We start from the raw sequence: 20120 nt of genomic DNA, 5'->3' as shown, positions 1-20120 counted from the left end.
TTCTACACTGCTTGTCCTGGCAGTGATCATTGTGAAAATACTGCAATATCTGGGAAACTCCCAGGACCTCCTAAGCTAATTGTGAGTTTTAATCCTGCTAAAATGCCCTGTTGTCCTAGAAATAGGCTCTGCACTTTAAATCTCTAGGTCTCAGTTGGGGAGCATTCATGTGGCACCCCTTCCAGATGCCAGTATAGGACGCTAATTTCTGTTACTTGTTCCCTTGATCCCATCCTTTTGGTCATTACCTACCACTGATGATCATACTCAGCTGTGCATCCATATCTTAGATTAGTAGTATAGTGACAACACTGTAACTGCTCTTCCAGTCCACTCATAGATGCCATGGTCCCATGTTCTGTAACTCATGGACAAAAATTATCTTGCCCATGACATACTGGGATCCTAATAGCTCATCTGAAATCTGGAGGTCATTCAGATAAGGAATGATTCCAACCTCAGAGATAGTATTTCTTCAGATACCTGAGGGTATCTTATGTGTTTTATTCATGAGCACAGGAGATGGTAGTGAAGGCAAAACACTCCCAGGGTGGATTCCAAGTTACTTTAAACTCAACACATCTCTCACCTCATAAGTACAGGAACTAAATTTGGAGAAACACCCCAAGCACGCTAAACATATGTAGCATCTTCAAAAAGTGTTTCACATAGTCCTACACCATCTCCAAATCCCCCAAAAAATGAATAAACAGGATTATCAAAATCACATGCATGCAAGTATTAAAGGATCGTCTGCTGTTCCACAGCCAAGACAAAAGTCTTCATTGATCTTCTTGGATCTGAGCCCTGACTGTTGGATGGAGTCTCCTCTTCAGCACATTAACATCATATTTACCAGAGAGGCAGGGAACTTTAATTGGTACATTGTTGAAGCTATAGTTGAAACACACCTTCTTGTCCTACTTTTTAAAAATGGAGCCAGGCACTTTCTTCTTCTATTCCAGAGATTTTAGTGCTGTCTTTCATAGAGAATTAAGGAAATGTAATAAATAAATCATTGTAGATTTACTTCGGTTGTTGTACCTACAGTAATTTACTCTGAGAGAATTAAAGCTACCAAAGACGTGGACTGATTTCCACTTGAGACACTGATCCTGAAAGATGGGTGTATCTGTAATCTTTTCATTTGTAATATAAATGTATCCTTGTTTTGTTAATAATACTTGGGTTAATTTCCTGTGACCTCTTTGAAGGAATCTGTGTTTTGCCAAAAATAATTTTAGACCATCAGAAAGAAAAGTCTTTCTGCCAGATGGAAGTGGGACAAAGAGACCGTGAGAGGTGTGGGAAGTCCTCCACATGCTGTAGGCTTTGCAGATCAAGTGCTTAAGAAGTGGAGATGCTGGTGTTAATTAACCACGTAAGGTCACCTGTTGGGTGCACATCAAGGAATTTGGTGCTCTTGACGAGTTCCACCGCAGGACCCCATGATATACAGTGGTGTGAAAAACTATTTGCCCCCTTCCTGATTTCTTATTCTTTTGCATGTTTGTCACACAAAATGTTTCTGATCATCAAACACATTTAACCATTAGTCAAATATAACACAAGTAAACACAAAATGCAGTTTTTAAATGATGGTTTTTATTATTTAGGGAGAAAAAAAATCCAAACCTACATGGCCCTGTGTGAAAAAGTAATTGCCCCCTTGTTAAAAAAATAACCTAACTGTGGTGTATCACACCTGAGTTCAATTTCTGTAGCCACCCCCAGGCCTGATTACTGCCACACCTGTTTCAATCAAGAAATCACTTAAATAGGAGCTGCCTGACACAGAGAAGTAGACCAAAAGCACCTCAAAAGCTAGACATCATGCCAAGATCCAAAGAAATTCAGGAACAAATGAGAACAGAAGTAATTGAGATCTATCAGTCTGGTAAAGGTTATAAAGCCATTTCTAAAGCTTTGGGACTCCAGCGAACCACAGTGAGAGCCATTATCCACAAATAGCAAAAACATGGAACAGTGGTGAACCTTCCCAGGAGTGGCCGGCCGACCAAAATTACCCCAAGAGCGCAGAGACGACTCATCCGAGAGGTCACAAAAGACCCCAGGACAACGTCTAAAGAACTGCAAGCCTCACTTGCCTCAATTAAGGTCAGTGTTCACGACTCCACCATAAGAAAGAGACTGGGCAAAAACGGCCTGCATGGCAGATTTCCAAGACGCAAACCACTGTTAAGCAAAAAGAACATTAGGGCTCGTCTCAATTTTGCTAAGAAACATCTCAATGATTGCCAAGACTTTTGGGAAAATACCTTGTGGACTGATGAGACAAAAGTTGAACTTTTTGGAAGGCAAATGTCCCGTTACATCTGGCGTAAAAGGAACACAGCATTTCAGAAAAAGAACATCATACCAACAGTAAAATATGGTGGTGGTAGTGTGATGGTCTGGGGTTGTTTTGCTGCTTCAGGACCTGGAAGGCTTGCTGTGATAGATGGAACCATGAATTCTACTGTCTACCAAAAAATCCTGAAGGAGAATGTCCGGCCATCTGTTCGTCAACTCAAGCTGAAGCGATCTTGGGTGCTGCAACAGGACAATGACCCAAAACACACCAGCAAATCCACCTCTGAATGGCTGAAGAAAAACAAAATGAAGACTTTGGAGTGGCCTAGTCAAAGTCCTGACCTGAATCCAATTGAGATGCTATGGCATGACCTTAAAAAGGCGGTTCATGCTAGAAAACCCTCAAATAAAGCTGAATTACAACAATTTTGCAAAGATGAGTGGGCCAAAATTCCTCCAGAGCGCTGTAAAAGACTCATTGCAAGTTATCGCAAACGCTTGATTGCAGTTATTGCTGCTAAGGGTGGCCCAACCAGTTATTAGGTTCAGGGGGCAATTACTTTTTCACACAGGGCCATGTAGATTTGGATTTTTTTTTCTCCCTAAATAATAAAAACCACCATTTACAAACTGCATTTTGTGTTTACTTGTGTTATATTTGACTAATGGTTAAATGTGTTTGATGATCAGAAACATTTTGTGTGACAAACATGCAAAAGAATAAGAAATCAGGAAGGGGGCAAATAGTTTTTCACACCACTGTACAGTGGGTTGTGGTCTGAATGGGCCATCCTGAAGTCAACAATCATCTCTTTCATCTTGTCAACGTTAAAGAGACTGCACTGACTTGTCCCCATTGCAGGTGAGACCTACTACTGTTGTGTCATCACAAAACATAATGATGGTATTAGATCTGTATGCAGCCTTACAGTCTTGCGTCAGCAGAGTGAACAGAAGTGGGTTAAGGATGCAGCCCTGGGAGGGGATGCCAGTGCTTGGCATAATGTTCCTGGAGGTATTGTTTCCGATATGGACAGTATGGCAGGTCTCTGTCAGGAAATCTAGGATCCAGTTGCATAGAAGAGTGCTGTAGCTTGGCAGACTCCTTCCTTTGGATTCAACTCACTACTATTAAAATATATTGGTGACTTAGTAATCAGTTAACTACTGGGTACATACTATTCAAATCATTAATATGCATTTGTTTATCCTAAAGACATACAATGTATTAAATATAAATTAGTTTTTAAGAACTAGTATATCAGTATTGTATTTTATAATATTGCATAACATTCTCCGCCCTGCCTGGGGTTTGTTTCCTGCCTTGCGCCCTGTGTTGGCTGGGATTGGCTCCAGCAGACCCCCGTGACCCTGTGTTAGGATATAGCGGGTTGGATAATGGATGGATGGACATAACATTCTCAAACCTGTTTAATCCAGTTTAGGGCTACGGAGGTTGCTGCGGGATTTCCCAACATCTTTGGTCACAAATAAGGGAAATATGGAAGGACACACTCATACTCATACAGGGCTGATTTGGAGTCATCAATTAACCAAACAAGCATCTATCAGGGGATGTCATAGGGACATCCATGCAGGCACAGAGTTTGGCCAAGGGATTTGAACCCAGTATGGTGAATCTGCACTAACATACTGCTTCGATTATATTACATGTCTTCCTGAAGAGCTGCGGTTTCCAGCATTAAAACAGCAGAGTGCAACCTGGACATCAAAGTTAAGAAGCTAAGAAGGGTAGACTCTGGAAATTATGCACAGTGCTGTGCATACGAAGCTTGTGAAGCAATGTAATAAACTATTACCCTGTTGAGTTAAGTACTTGGTGTGAAATCAAAGTTCAGTAACTGCTCAAAAGACAGAAAAGCAAGAAAAGTCTTCTAAAGAGGGAAAGAGAAAAAAGATGCTAAAAGTAGCCATTAGATGAATGAAGTAAGTCAAATTCATGAATATTATGTTATCATACAGTTAAAGAAGCATTATAATAATAGATGCATTTAGTTATTATGGAATAGTGTAATACTAGAAGTAATTGATTAATATTTTTTTAAAAGGTGAAGGTACAGTTTTTTGCACTGATTCCACGTCATTGGGGTAAGCCGTATAATCAGCCTAACCAACCAGAGAAAATTTGACAATACTGTATACAGATTGCTGCATAGAATTATTCAGTAAGCAATTAATTGCATGTTTAACTTCAATTTGATTTAAAAAAATTTAAAAAACAGGTATATACTTGCCTTTTTATTTTGTTAAGAAATTTTACGTAATTGGCAGCACAGTATAGTGCTTGCTGCCACAAAGGTCCAGACTCTTGGATTCAAGCCGCAGCCTGGTCTTTGTCACTAGGTGTTTTCCACACTGTCTCCATGTCTGCTTAGGTTTGTTTCCCCAAGTACTCTGGTTTTCCATCCACGTCACAAAGACTTGTGTTTTTGATTATTGGAGAACCCCATGTTGGCCCAAAATGTGGAGATCTGCATTAGTGTGCCCCAGCATGGACTGAAGGCGATTTCATTGTTGGTTTGTTTCCTGCCTTGTGCTCAGTGCTGCTGGAATAGGCACCAAACCTGACCTTGAGTAGGATTAAGACAGCTTGAACATAAATTAAAATTTTACTTTGCTCGTTTCAGATTTACAGTATAAAGCAAAACTTTAAAATTCTGTTTAATTTTACTCCGCAGATGTTATGAGAAGTCAAACAAAATTACATCTTTTATTGGCTAACTTAAAAGATTACAATATGCAAGCTTTCAAGGCAACTCAGTCTCCTTCTTCAGGATTACATCTTGCCAGAAGAAGGGGCATGAGTTGCCTCATAAGCTTGCATATTGTAATCTTTTTAGTTAGCCATTAAAAAGTGTCATTTTGCTTGACTTCTCATTTCATCCATAATGGCTAACACGGTACAACACCCTAGTACTACTCCATAGATGTCGAATTACTAAAACAGATCATGCAGACAAGAGCAATCAAAGACATCTCTGGAGTGAAAGGCAACAATGTCTTTAGTGATGACTACATGGGGGCCCAATTTCTAGTCTTCAGAAATTCTCAAAAGCATTAATAAAAATGATCCATCAGAATTCTCTTAGCTTTATATTAAATTATACAGGAGCATGGGCGGATATGAAGGGAAATTGCTTTCAACACAGCAACAAGAAAGTACTTCTTCATATGTAGTTGTAACAAATTCATTAATGTCTTAAAACGTCTAGATGAGATATTGGGACAACTTTGCTGTTAACTTTGTATATGGAAGGACTTCTTAGTTTTCTGTCATTTGGAAAGTAACTGTTACATTAACTAATACTAAACTGTTTGAAATGCTTAGCCCTAGTGTAGTCTTAGATGGAATAATCACCATCTTTCAGATCAAGGTGTGCTGGTACTATTTGAGACAGAGCAGTGTGTCTTTATTTACAATAATATCAATATTTCTCTCCTATTCATTTTTCTTCTTCTTTTCCCACTCCTATGCACGATTGATGTGCTTGATCAATCATATCCGAACAGCTCAATCCTGCACCTTCTCCCCAGTCAAGCCCTTTTCCTTCACATCTTCTTTTACTTTATCCATCTGCTTCAGCTTTGGTCTCCCTCACTTTCTCTTCCCCTGTACTTCCATTCCCATCCTTGTTTTGCCAACTTGTTCACTGCCTCTCCTCATCTCATTTCCGTACTACTTCAACCTACTTTCCTGCACTTTCTTAGATATCTCTCCCACTTATGATGTACCTCTGGTTGTCTCATTTCTTATTCTGTCCTTTTTTTTGTAACTCCACATGTCCATCTCAACATTCTCATTTCTGCCACATCTAACTTCTTCTGTTACACTCCCTTTACAGCTCCATACATCATTGCTGGTCTTAACACACTCTTAAAAACCTTTATTTTTCAATCACACAATACTCCTGATACCTCCTTCCAATTTTTCCATCCACACTACACTCTATTATCTCTGCATCTAGTTTTCCATCTCGGGCTACCACTGATCCTAGATATTTAAATTTATCCACTCTTTTCAGTAGCTCTTCGTACATGCTAACTTCTGAATCCTGATCATCGTTAAACCTCATATATTCTGTCTTCTTCCTATTTATCTTCAGTCCTCTATCTACCAAAGTCTTTCTCCCATCTTCGAACATCTTTTCCACTTCCACTTTTTTTTTCTGGTGCTACACAACACAGTGTCTTCAGAAAAAAACCATACGCCGGGGGATTGGTCTTTTACCCCATGGCTCTACATATCTATGACCAGATCAAAGTAGTAAGGACTTAAAGAAGACCACTGACACAGACCTCCTCTAAATGGGATCTTGTCTGTTACCCCAACAGTGCTTTTAACCCAAGTCCTAACTTACAGTCCCATACATATTCTGGACAATCCTCACATACTCTTCTGGTCCTCCATTCTCTCTCATGCACCTCCAGACATCTTGACGTGGCACTATCATAAGCCTTCTCCAAATCAATAAACACCATGAGCAAACCTTTCTGTTTTTCTAATAGTCATTTACCAAATGTAATAAATATGTATTTTTGCTTTTTCAAGAGTATAAGGAAAAATTTCCAAGTTTTAAAAAAATATCCTAATTATTTAACAAAATAAATTGCTTCCCTCCAGCTACGTGACTTTCAGTCAGGACAGACTGTCATCTGATTGGTTATAGTTATGGTTGGTGCACTTAGTGAAAATTCCCTTTCCAATGGTGATAACGTATCTCCCTGAATCCCATTCCCATTGGGGGAGTGGATTGGGGGTCCAATGCTATACCCAAGCCTGTTTTTCAAGGGTTTAGACAAACACTTATCAGACCACTAAAGACATTACAGAAGTGTTATTTGTTAAGGCCTACATGCATTTATTGATGTTCATTTATAGCATTAAGGAGTTTCACCTTTCTGTAATTTTCAAAGAATGGGGCTATTAAAGTGCGGAAGCTATGTTTTTAATCAGGAGTGAGATCTGGGACAGCAAGTGAAGCTGCATAGAAAGTGCAACACACACACACACACACACACACTGCGGCTGCCGTGACTGTAAGCACTGAGTGCTTCTGTGTAAAAGTCGTTTTAAGTAAGTTATTGCAGACCTTACGATGGCAGTGAGAGAAGTTAGGTTGTGCAGCTTTTGCTTTTGTGGGACAAAAGCTGAGATTTTTTACAATCCTAATGCATATGCTTGTCTGGAGCCACTTGTTGATTGGTTGTAGAGCAGATCAGGCGCCGTGAGGGATTACTTATTATCCTTTTGTCATTTTATTGTCCTGTTTTTTTTCTTTTCTTCAGCCTTTGTGCTAATATTCCTGCAAGAATGTATTTTCCCATTCAGGGTTTTACTTTGCTTTGATTGATTTGAACAGTCATTGCAGTGAAGGATTCGCACATTTTTTATTCTTTATATGGCTATATGTCCATTTTGTTAATTCTTGCAAAAATTGATACCATCTGCCAGTTTAATTGTACTATTGCAATAAAGACTTCTTCTTCTTTGATTAGAGTTGACTATCATTGTGGTCAGTCGTCCATTCATGGTTATAATCTAAGATGGCATCTGATGTATTGCATTACCTCATTGTCCACAAGTGGTCTTGATATTGCTTCATCTAGTGTGGCTGAATACCAGTTACCCTTATAAGAAGCTGGATGTAACCATAAGAAACCCTGTAACTACTTGCCATTCTGGAGCATTAAGATGATTACAAAATTTCACAAAAGTCACCTCTTCCTTAAGTTCAGTATCTTAACTCTCTACAATAAAGTGTAAGCAAAAAATACCAAATATTGCTTAAACTAGGATCATATAATTCACTTGGAGGATCAGAGAGAATTTAAGCTATAGCTATTACCTTTTTAAAGTGTGAAGTAGGATTCTGATTTTCCATTATAACCTCAAAGACTGCCTAAATTAAATTGTAACTAAATTAAGCTCTATTAATAATTGTTCAGTTTTTATTCATTTTTGTAAGTTTCCTTTTACTATTTGTAAAGCCTTTTGAGCTACACTGTGTATGTAAAATGTGTTACTTAAATAAATATTGTTGCTTTGATATTAAGAAATTAATGGTTTTTATATTAAGAGATCATCATAGGTATTCTTATAAACATAATTATGACTAGAATACCTACAAATATCAGAATATTTTAACATTATCACTCACCTTTGTGCCAGGTACAGTTACAGTATGAGCATCGTAGTGCTAAATAATGGCATTTGTTATGCTCAGTCCATGACTAGCACACATTTCCAATAAAGACCCGTCATTAAAATTATTTTTAAATTCTGTGCCATTGTAATTTTTTTCCTCTCTGTGCCATTCATCACTTTGTTTCTGTTAATACATCTGGAGCAGAGCCATCTTGGAAGAAGAGTTATTTGTACAATTATGAGTATACTCTATTTTCATTAATAATGAGACTGACTTCTTTTATTTTTGCTTAGGTAATTGTGCAGTCTGGACGTCAGCCCAGTGTCCTGCAGAAACTATGTCAACTGCCTTTCCAGTATTTTAGTGACCCAAGACTGATCAGAGTGCTCTTCCCAACACTTATATCTGCCTGCTACAACAACAGCCAAAACAAGGTCATCCTAGAGCAAGAAATGAGCTGTGTTTTGCTTGCAACATTTATACAGGTACAGTACAGTCAGGTAATCTAGGCTAAAAACTGCTTAAAGTTGTGTTGCAACTTGTCTTTTTGTAAACATACCAGCTATGAAAAAGAGTCACTGTGCCTTTGTAACTGATTAAAGTGGATGTGACTCTGTATCAGCAGCTTTTATGTAATTACATGTACTCTGAGAAATTATTTTAGCAAAAAAGTAATGAATGGAGAAGCATAATAAATTTGTGATTTTTAACTGTTAAGTTTCATGAGACAAACAACAAAAATCCATTCTTGTGTCATAAAAAGGGTCTTTAAAACTGTCCTCTTTACTTGTTGGGGTGCTTGCCCTTAGCATCATGGGGGAAAATTTCCCAAATTCCCACTTCCACCCAGACTTTCATGCTTTTTTCTTTTTTTTTTTCCTGATTCCCTCTTCTGTTGTCATGTTTCTAGGGCACACACACACACACACACACACACACACACACTGAGCATTCTCTAGTATTCCTAACATTCTCACACCACCATCTGCAGGATTTGTCCTACTGCCAGTGTGGCTCCTTCAATGCCCCTAGGAACCGTGTGTGTGTGTATCTGTGTAAAAGTGCCTCGATAATCTTCTTCCCTGCTCTGTTCTGGTTTTTCTGCGTTTTTCCACTTTTGTACAAGTTCAGAACTGTTTTTTACTTGTTTTAGGAAATTTTATCAATTTTGTGATGTCAAGTAAATATGTAAAGTGATCAATCATCAATCTGTTTTTAACCTGCTTATCAAATTCTGATTCAGAGCATATTCTGGCAGAAGGATGTCCTTAAACAGGGCCTTACACACTCACTACAGGGTGATTTAGAGAAGCCAACCAGCAGCCAATTGCTATTAGCTGGCAATGTTACCCATCATACCACTGTGTGGTCCCTGTGTTAACATTTTTTATGTGCAGCAAACATGTGCCTGAGGGGCAGCTTATCATCTTAATGTATGACATAACAATTTTTTCTGTGAAATTATTTCCAAATGTTCATAAAACAGGTACTGGAGTAGAGAGGAAAGAGTATTTAACTGTAAATGGAAGAATTAAGGAATGTTCAGGCAACATAATAGAATATTAAAAATGCAAGGTTTTACAAACCATTGGACAAAATTAATCCGCTATCAGAGTTTGTAAGGAAGAGTAGGAGGTTTGGTTGTCCATCCATGTCCCAGTGATTGGACTGTGCTTGCCACTCCCTTGTGTGCCCTACCACTGTTTTGATTAACACTAGCTCTGCAACAATCATACTTGTATGTACAATTTGTTTGTGGCATAGCTGTATCCTTCAACTTATTTTCAGTTTTTTTCCTGGTGAAATTTTCAGTTGAAGTTGAACAAAGCAGACTGAACTTTCCTATGCCCGGCTAATGTCTTTAGCTCCACCATGGGGGTTCCCAGTAATTGCTCACTTGTGATTAAATTGGATGCACCCTTTTAATGATTTGAGTTTTCCATCCATCCATCATCCAACCCGCTATATCCTAACTACAGGGTCACAGGGGTCTGCTGGAGCCAATCCCAGCCAACACAGGGCGCAAGGCAGGAAACAAATCCTGGGCAGGTCGCCAGCCCACCGCAGGGCGCACACACACACCAAGCACACACACACCAATCACACTCTAGGGCCAATTTAGGATCACCAATGCACCTAACCTGCATGTCTTTGGACTGTGGGAGAAAACTGGAGCACCACGCAGACACGGGGAGAACATGCAAACTCCACGCAGCGAGGACCCGGGAAACGAACCCGGGTCTCCTAACTGCGAGGCGGCATTGCTAACCTCTGCGCCACCGTGCTGCCGTAAGAGTTTTCTAGTCCTGTCAAATATTCTAGATTAGGCTACATGGCTGGCACTGAGTGAACTCCTGAAAATGTGCCATTTTTATTATTTTTAGTTTCTACAGTGCTTGCTGTGTCTGTATGTTTTGTCAGTATTTGCTGAAATGGGAACCATCTTGTACTGTAAGTCTGAAGCAGATTTTATTTCAGACTTTCACTGTACCTTTTGCTGTCAGTCCTTACACATCTTTAAAACTGTGTCCTAGTGATGCACAGTAGAGAGTGTGTGTGTGTGTGTGTGTTGCGATAGATAGATAGATAGATAGATAGATAGATAGATAGATAGATAGATAGATAGATAGATAGATAGATAGATAGATAGATAGATAGATACTTTATTAATCCCAAGGGGAAATTCACATACTCCAGCAGCAGCATTCTGATACTAAAAACAATATTAAATTAAAGAGTAATAAAAATGCAGGTAAAAACAGAACTATATATAAATATATATTAATATATAATATATACTGTATTAATTTGTGTTAAAGGCAAATAGATAAACCTCTGGTCTTTTCAGACTACTGAGTCTTGTTCTGCTTTGTCTCACAGTCTGCCAAAAGCCTTTTTTGGTATACCATAGAAAAGGTTTGAAAAGTTGTTTCCATCATGAATGATATAATATACATTTTAGACTAAGTTTATTGATTTCAGTTACTATATGTTTAATGAACTGTATATGCTTACAGTGCCATGAAAAGTATTTGTCCCTTCCTGTTTTTTTCATTATGTATTGAATGAAGAAAGTTATCCAACACCAACTTGCATTTTGTGAAAAAGTAATTGTCCCCTAGTTAATCAGTTTAAAGGGATAATTAGAGGCAGCTGGTCGAACAAAGCCAGACATGATTACTGCAAGTGCCGTTCAATATGGACCTCATTAATTTTGACACCATTGTCCCAGGACGCTAAATACTCAAGCAGCAGCAGCAGTACTAACCACTGTGCTGTCAAGATGGGCCCCAGGCCTTCGAAACCCTGAGTTGGATTGAGCAGGCTTAAAAATGTAATATAATTTTGTACAGAACCAAAAAAGGTTGTTTTGTGTTGCGTTCTCAGAACATCTGCAGCCAACACAATCCTGTATTATTGTTTATCTTCAATGAGAAGTCAAGTAACATGACACCTTTTATTCCCTAAGTAAAAAAAAGGTTATATTCAAGCTTTTGATGCAACTCAGGTCTCTCCTTCAGGTGTGTCATTTTGCTTGACTTCTCATTGCATCCACAATGGCTAACACAGTACAACATCTATCTATCTATCTATCTATCTATCTATCTATCTATCTATCTATCTATCTATCTATCTATCTATCTATCTATCTATCTATCTGTCTGTCTTTGTGTCTGTCTGTCTGTCTAATTGAATCAAATAAGGTGACTGCTTTACATGCAGAAGGAAATGGGGAAGCATGTTAAGGAGACAGCTGGGGGAATACAAGATCAGCAAAATAAGTCTTTGTGTGGCCTGTAATGAAAGTTAGGCCAGGCTGATATTTGTGTTCTTCCTTTTGCTGTTCTGATTTGCATTGTATCATGAATTGTAGATGTTGGTGTAGAGATTGAAATGCTGGTAAAAATTAAATTTACTTTGAGTAGAGTTTAGTAGTCTCGGGTATCATAGTGACTACACAAATTACAATAAATGATTGCATGTATTTATTTTAATTTTAAATTAATTTTCCAATAACTTTTAATAGCAGTACAAAAAAAATCAACTGTCTTTTAAAAAACACCATACTGGCATTATTCTTTCCTCTTATGAAATGATTTCAGTACTTTTCCATTGTCACAGTAAGGTAATAGTACCTGCCATTTAAAATGAATAACAATACTGTCTTTCTTAGGATTTTGCACAAAGTTCAAGCCAGAATGAAAACAAACCATCCCAGCAAGGAGGTAAGTTCTTCACGGAGGTCTACCTTTATTTGTGCTCATAGTTGTAAATCCTTAAAAAGCTATTTGTGTATTATTAAGACAATAAATATGACACTGATAAAAACTAAGTAAGAATTTTTTAAGATCACTTTAGGTTGACTTTAAAATTGACAGTTTAAAGTTTTGTCTCACATTTGCCCTTTACGTAACACTGACAACAGCATAACCATTGTATTTTAGACATACTGTACTATAAAAATGAAGTGCACAATTTAACATGCCCCCGCCACAGTCAGATATTTGTAAGTTGCACTTTTAAGCAGCATGATGTATAATGAAATAAACTCTCCCAGACTGTTAGCGCAGTTTAACCAAAGTGAGTCTTCACCCCTCTTCATGGTGGGTACATGAAGGACGTGTAGATGTTACTAAGATCAACAGGCAAACGCTGGAAGAGGGACGGCAGGCAAAAACCATGGTCAGGTTCAGAGAGCTCAAAAACAATAACTTGTTAGGAAAAAAGTCCAAGTCAATGTCAAAAGCACAAAAATGAAAATGAAAGAAATTAAATAAACAAAAGTAGAACAGGAACTAAAATATTGAACACAATTGAACAGCAACCACTCAGAGAGTCTGTTTAAAAATGCTTCAATAAGGGATGGATACCCTTTGCTGATTGTTGAGTTATTTGTTTTTTGACAATAGCAATCATGGCTATTAGCACAGAGTATGAGCGAACATGAACAATGACACAAAGTTCTATTCAGCTAACACTTACAGTGCATCTGATATACAGAGTTTTTTATTTTTGGCTTGTCTTTCAGACACCATAGCAGTTATGCAAAAGTGTAATAAAAGATCTGGTATGGCACTTACTCAAATTATGAACATAAAGCCTTTAGGAGGATGGTGAAGATAGTGCATGGCATTATTGGAAAAAGTACTTTCACCAACTAAGAACTTTTACACAGTCCATTGCCTCAAGAAGGCCGGCAGCATAGTCATGAACTACAGTCAACCTTGTCTTAAAAGGAGTTCAGAAGTAGTGCTGTAAAAAAGGCAGCAATAAAAACTGTGTTTGTCCTCAAACAATAAGACTTGTAAAGGCTGTGATGACTTGTGCATGTGTTTATAATTATTAGTCTGTTAAATATTATTGGGTTGTTAGTAATACCTTTCTATTTCATTGTTTTTGTTTTATTACTATTTATCTTTTTAATAAAGGAGCATGAATACCTAACCTAAACAAGTCTAATCTAATTATGACACTCAAGAACATCAAAAGCTGATTTATGCAATCACCGTTCTTTATATATAAAGAAAAGATTCTCACCACTCTGCTGATTGTGATGTCCGGTTTATTCAGGGTGTCCAAGACTAACACTGATTATTTTAATGAATAAAAAAAGGCAATTTGTCGTTCATGCCACAGTCAAGCATATCACAATTCTTAGTCAGGGGGGAAGTAATTATTTAACATACTAGTAGTTCCACTCATTCAAATAAAAAATGCAGTAGTTTTTCAAATCTTAAAAGTATATAGGAAAATAAACCTGAATCCAAATAAAGTATCTTTGTTATTTTAACAATAAGGGAAGTGTTACATAGAGAGTTTTTATATTATGGCAAACTGCAGATAAGCACCAAGTCCACACTCCCCTCCATGAGGTTTAGTAAAGCAAATGAAATCCAAGTTCACCTTTACCACTGACTGCAGTCTAAACACAATTGTGCAGCATTTAAATGAATGGGGAATTGTACTCAAGTAATGATTCTGCAAAACATTACCAATTAAGGCTACACATCCACATTTCTGTGTTTTCATTTAAAAATGACATTTTTTAATCCAAAATGATCTCCGTGTATGCTAGCGTTTTCACATTGTTTACTTAAGTTTCTCTGTCCAGACTAAAATGACCAAAAACGTGTATGACGTAGTATGAAGGCTAGGGGGTGCCACTGAGCCCCAAACACGAACACACAATACAGTCCTGGGTTCAAATATAGGGGGTGTTTATTACAAATACCTTGTAAACACAAGCTTCTTCTTCTTTTCTCCTTCTCTACTCCCTCTACCACCACCACACTGCTATCCTCCAGTCAAGTGTTGCCTTCCTTCCTCCGAACTCCGACTTGCCTTGACAAAGCATTGCAGTCACTTTTATTAAGAACCCGTAAATACTTCCAGTGCCAGGGCTTTGACAGTTGGAAGCACTTCCAGGTCATATAATAATAGAAAGTGTATCTCTGTGCAGCACCCTGTTGCGCCATCCCCCAGACCCCAGCAGGGCTCCATTACTGGACTAAAATTCCCAGAATTCCCTACTGGTGTCCAAATGGATACTGATCCAGGGCTGCTGCAATCTAATGTCCTGGGGGATAAAATGACCCCCAGAGACAGTATTTTCCTATCCATCGTTTCTATCATTGCCAGGAAACGTTTCGTAGGTATACCCAGTTGGGACGCCTGTCCATTCACCTGGGGCTTCCTGTCCAGGCAAGGGAACTTCCTCTCTCCTGGTCAGGACACCCGTCCATCCACATGGAACCCTCCATTCCGGTAAGGAACCTTTCTCTCAGTCAGGACATTTGTCGATCCGCTTGGGGCTTCCAATCTGAGTAAAGATTCTTCCCCTCTCTTAGCTGGGATGCCCGTTCGTCCAATATGGTAGTTACAGTAAACATTTGCCTACACTGAGCACATGCACATCAGTGGATAAACCCTTGAAGGGATGAATGACACTGACCATGGATTTTACCGCAAAACAGTATCGACCAGTAAATGACTTGCCTGTCCCGCATGTATAATAAAAAGGAACCATTCAGGGAAGGGCTACATAACAAGGGCAAGCAAATCAGATCAAAACTAGAGTGTGTGTCTTTAAAAGTCCACATTGCAACACTGAGCTGCTTTTTCAAAAGTATACTTCTGTGGAGAGCATTTTCTATAGTCTCCATGTTTGGGGAATAAAAATGCTGGTTTAGTGTAAACAAAAGTAAAAACGACGTAATGTCTGCATTTTTAAAAAAAACATAGTATTTTGGACGTAATATATTGAAGTGGTCTAAATGTTGCAGTAATATGTTCATATCAAACTAATGTTTAGGTTTTAAACCACATAATATAAGCTTCAGTTCACCATTAAATTAGAAGACCATTATCTGTGCTGCAAAATATGCACAATCTGAAAAGGCAAAGAGAAATGGAGAAGAGCATTTCTACATGTAAATCCACATGCTGCAACACTTCTGTGAAGGAGTATATCAGTCTCCTACAGCCCATTACTTGAAAGTGCACACCAATCACCTGCTAACAACCCCTCAGAACTGGTGCAAATTTACTGGTACAAAGGAAGAAAGTATTCAGTTAACCCAAGAGAACCGGGTAATGAAAGCCAAATATACAATTACTTGAAGATGCTCACCCCAATATGGATAGATGGTTAAACAGTCTTTAGCTTGTCCATGTTCCTGTAATAATGTTGTTGCTTGAATTATTTGGCTACAAAGGAAACTAGTCATGCATTTTTTGCCATAAATTTTGTCAGATTTGGCTGCCTGACCATAAATAATCTAGTCATGCATTTTCTCTTAATTTAGTTTATAACATTTTTTTGCTGCCTTGCGCCAACTTTGGCTACTGTTTGTGAATTTTCCTTTAAATAACAACTGAGATCACCATCCCAATAGTTAGGACGGGTGTCCTTTATTATGATGACAGAGCCGTGCCATGTGAACATCTCAGTTGTAAAGCTCACACTTCTTCTCCAGTCAGTACAGAGAGAATATCTGTGAATGTTTTGTAATGATAGAAAGATACCAGAATATCTAGATAGATTATAAGTATTTAAGAAATCATCTTAGCGCTAAACATCCATCCATCCATCCATCCAGTATCCAACCCGCTATATCCTAACTACAGGGTCACGGGGGTCTGCTGGAGCCAATCCCAGCCAACACAGGGCGCAAGACAGGAACAAACCCCGGGCAGGGCGCCAGCCCACCGCAGTAGCGCTAAACAGAACAAAAGAATTTTGACAAACGTGAGGAGCCCATTCAGTCCATTGCGCTCGCTCGTTTGTTTAGCTAACAGCTAAGCTGTCCCAATGTTTCATCTAGATTCTTCTTAAAGGTTGTCAAGGTTTCTGCTTCAACTGTGTGTCTCTGTAGTTTGTTCCAGAATTGGATTTTTTTTATATATAAAAACTGCAGTTAAAAGAATTGCATATCATCGTCTTTGTGATAAATGCATTAGCACATGAATTCTTGATTACACTGAAGAGAGCAGAGAAAAATTCACTTACTCTCTCCAGAACCGTAAACTGGATTAAGTGGAATTCTTTATTCTTGTTGGCATTGTTTTTCTTGTTTTACTTCCAAATTCTATAGGATTTGTTACCATTTATTAGGATTCATTTGCCAAAAACTAACATATTTATGTTTTTGAACATGGACTAACTTCGGCTTTTTTATTTTATTTATTTTTATTTCAGAAAGTGTTGCCCAGTCTATGGATTACCTCGAACTGTCAAATCGGTTTCCTAGAGATCAATGGGATTCAGCGCTGCAGTTTTTCCTAAAGAAGAAAGATAAATGATTATTGTGTTGTAGACTCTTAAGATGATATTTTTCTTTGAAAAAAGCAATGAAAGTCACCTGAAAAATGAAATCCTCTCCACTAAAGAGGAAAGGAAAGTAACTGATTTTCTCCTCTTAATTTAAGATACCTGTGCTGTAGGTTTTTGCATCTTATTTTTCCTGTAGACACCATCAATGCTAGCTCTTTTGTGTCTTCACTGACTCTTCCCTGGTTGTGAAAGATGAGCTCGCAGTACGAGAGTCCTGTGGTGTGCGCACGGCTCCCAGTGCATCTCAGGAAGGTGAGACGGACTGCGCCTCAAAGCTGCTTACAGTGAAGAGCGCGAGGACTGCCCATTCAATGGCACCAGCAGCTTAGATGGACGGCTGCGTTTTATAAGGTCATGCTTGTTTTTATTCCTCTTCTAAAGGATACAATGGTAGTTTAATGGTAGTGACAGTTGTCCTGCAGGGTATTGGTAGTTTTGTTGATGGTATGTATTATACATTTTATATTTTTGAATTGGTGATATTGTTGACAATTTGCACAAGTATTGTATTAATTGTATATATTTCCCCTTTTTGTACTCCTATGTTATTTTCTTCCTTCATTATAATAACTTTTTTCAAAAGTAGGTGGCAAAAAAGTCTTTGTTTCAACATTATTTATTTCCTTTTCCTCTTGTTTTTCTTTATATCAACAAATGTATATGCACAACACTACAACAAATAATATTTAACTTTTTTTTCTCATTTTGGTGTTTAGTCATGTTCATGTTTTCTCAATTTCATTCAGTTTTCTTTCTTTAAAACATATTTAATTTGTAAAATATAACATTGTTAATAAGTCAAATAATAATCCTAAAATTGACTTTGTGTTGCTTGGTTTTGTGGTTATTGAAGACATCCTGAGTTACAGTCCGGTCCAACAGGTGGCATTTCTGTATATTGTGACTTCCTTGGAATCTGTGTGTTTCATTTGTGGAATGTGTATGTGTGGTTATCTATTTTATCTTTTTTATTGTGATGTCACCATTTTTTTAATAGTTGTAGCAGTTTTGTGAGTATTGCCTCATAGCAGCAGCCATGTTGTTTACAGTTGCTATGCTGTGACATGGAGGTCACATGACACATTCCACACCTATGTAAGATAGTGACGCACATCTGTTGTAATCTTAGGGTTTGATTGAAGGTTAATTAAAAATACCTGTTTTGTTAGAACAGTATGAAGAAAGGAACCCAAGCCAGTAAATGACATTTTTGGCTGAAAATCTCTTTTGTTTCCTGACTTTGAATTTGCCTCATTTTCATTTTGTTCCTGATATCCTTGTTTATGAAACGGTGCGTGCCTCCTGATGTTTTTAATTTTTTTTTTGGTGCATACCTTCCACGTTTTCACCAATCAAACAAAATTTGTTTCATTTTATAAGACATTACTACATTACTGTTTGTGATATGGAGGCAGGAACATGGCAAAAAGGAGTGTGTGAGGTCTCCAAAACGCTCCTCAAAGCAGGCCAGGATATTCACCACCCTGCCCAGATAAGGCTCACCCCAAGTCAGCCAGCCCCCAATTGCTACCTGCAGCCTACATAAGCGTAAAAATGGGGAGCTGGTGTTAGAAGTTCAAAATATATTTTAAAAGTTCAAAATGTACCAAAAGTGCCCTTTAAGATAGAGAACTCCTCAAGTCTTCAGCTTGAAATAGACAAATCTAAAAGAATACTCTTTATAAATAATTTATTACAAAAAAGACAGAAATAAGAAAGTAAGGGGAAAAGGTCAAAAAGGGTATGCCTGAAAAGGCAACCATGTCTAAATCCTCAAAGAGGCGTCAGACACCAAGGAACAGAGCAAATCATCCACAAAAAGAGAGAATCAAAAGAAAATGATACTTAAAATTACAATTTATTTCATGTATAGCCAAAAATCAGACAAGGAATGCCTCAATGGGCTTTGACAGGCTCTGTTTTTTGGCAGCCCCCCAGCTTGACACTCTAAGAAGACAAGAAAAAACTCCCACAAAAATATCCTTCAGAGAGAGACCCCCTTCCAGATAGGATGAATGTGCAATGGGTGTCAAAGCAATGGAGTAAATACAACACACAAAACAGAAGACAAGTAATCCTCTTCACAGAGGTAGATGGCCTGTCTGTCATGGCCACCTCAGAAGTACAACACAACAGCACAAACTACTTGGTTCTTGCACAGAGCTGCGCACCATGTGCTGACAGCGGAGCACCGCGACAACTATTAAAGCCAAATGCAAGAATTGGTTATACCACTCACTAAATACAGAACGATCACATACTGTATAAAGGTGCAGATGTGTTAAAATACATCAAAAATAAAGTAGAAACTCTTTAACAGAAATATAAATACAGAAGTCCTAAACCACTCAACATTAGCCTGAGGGAAGCTGTCTCATTCACCATTTATAAATGTGGAGGGCAGCCCCTCAGTTGTGATGCCATGGTGGTCCCACCTCTTAGGGTCCTACACACAGAATGGCAGAACGTTTAAAGATTTAGTACAACAATAACAAATAGTAAACAAACAGATATTACACAGAAATATGAAAAGTAGTAATTCAAAAATAACAAATTAAATAGAACATATAAAGTTCAGGCTGTAAGACTGAACTTATGATATTTTATTAACTGTATTAATAAATTATTCAACATTTCAGAAATGCTTTGCACCATTCCTCATAGTTAATTTAATAAATTATTTCATAAGTTAATAAATTCATTTAGTTTGGTTCCAGATAATGTAAGACGACGCATTCTCACTGAGTTATAAAGGGCTGCTTTGGATTCTTCCAATTATAGACAGTGGACATCGAATGCAGACTTTC

General features: G+C 38.0%; 1 protein-coding gene across 1 annotated transcript in view; it reads left to right on the top strand.

The window, feature by feature from the left end:
- Positions 1-18039, top strand: part of scaper (S-phase cyclin A-associated protein in the ER) — a 720649-nt gene extending 702610 nt beyond the window's left edge. Inside the window, 3 exon segments of the mRNA XM_051920308.1 lie at positions 8774-8965; positions 12655-12706; positions 17179-18039. Of these exon segments, the coding sequence (XP_051776268.1) occupies positions 8774-8965; positions 12655-12706; positions 17179-17282 (348 nt within the window). The 3' untranslated portion in view covers positions 17283-18039.
- The last annotated feature ends 2081 nt before the right edge of the window (positions 18040-20120 follow it).

This window comes from Erpetoichthys calabaricus, chromosome 17, assembly GCF_900747795.2.
Source record: "Erpetoichthys calabaricus chromosome 17, fErpCal1.3, whole genome shotgun sequence".
NCBI lineage: Eukaryota > Metazoa > Chordata > Cladistia > Polypteriformes > Polypteridae > Erpetoichthys > Erpetoichthys calabaricus.
Note: the sequence above shows the minus strand (reverse complement) of the source record. Positions and strands in the feature narration are given on the sequence as shown.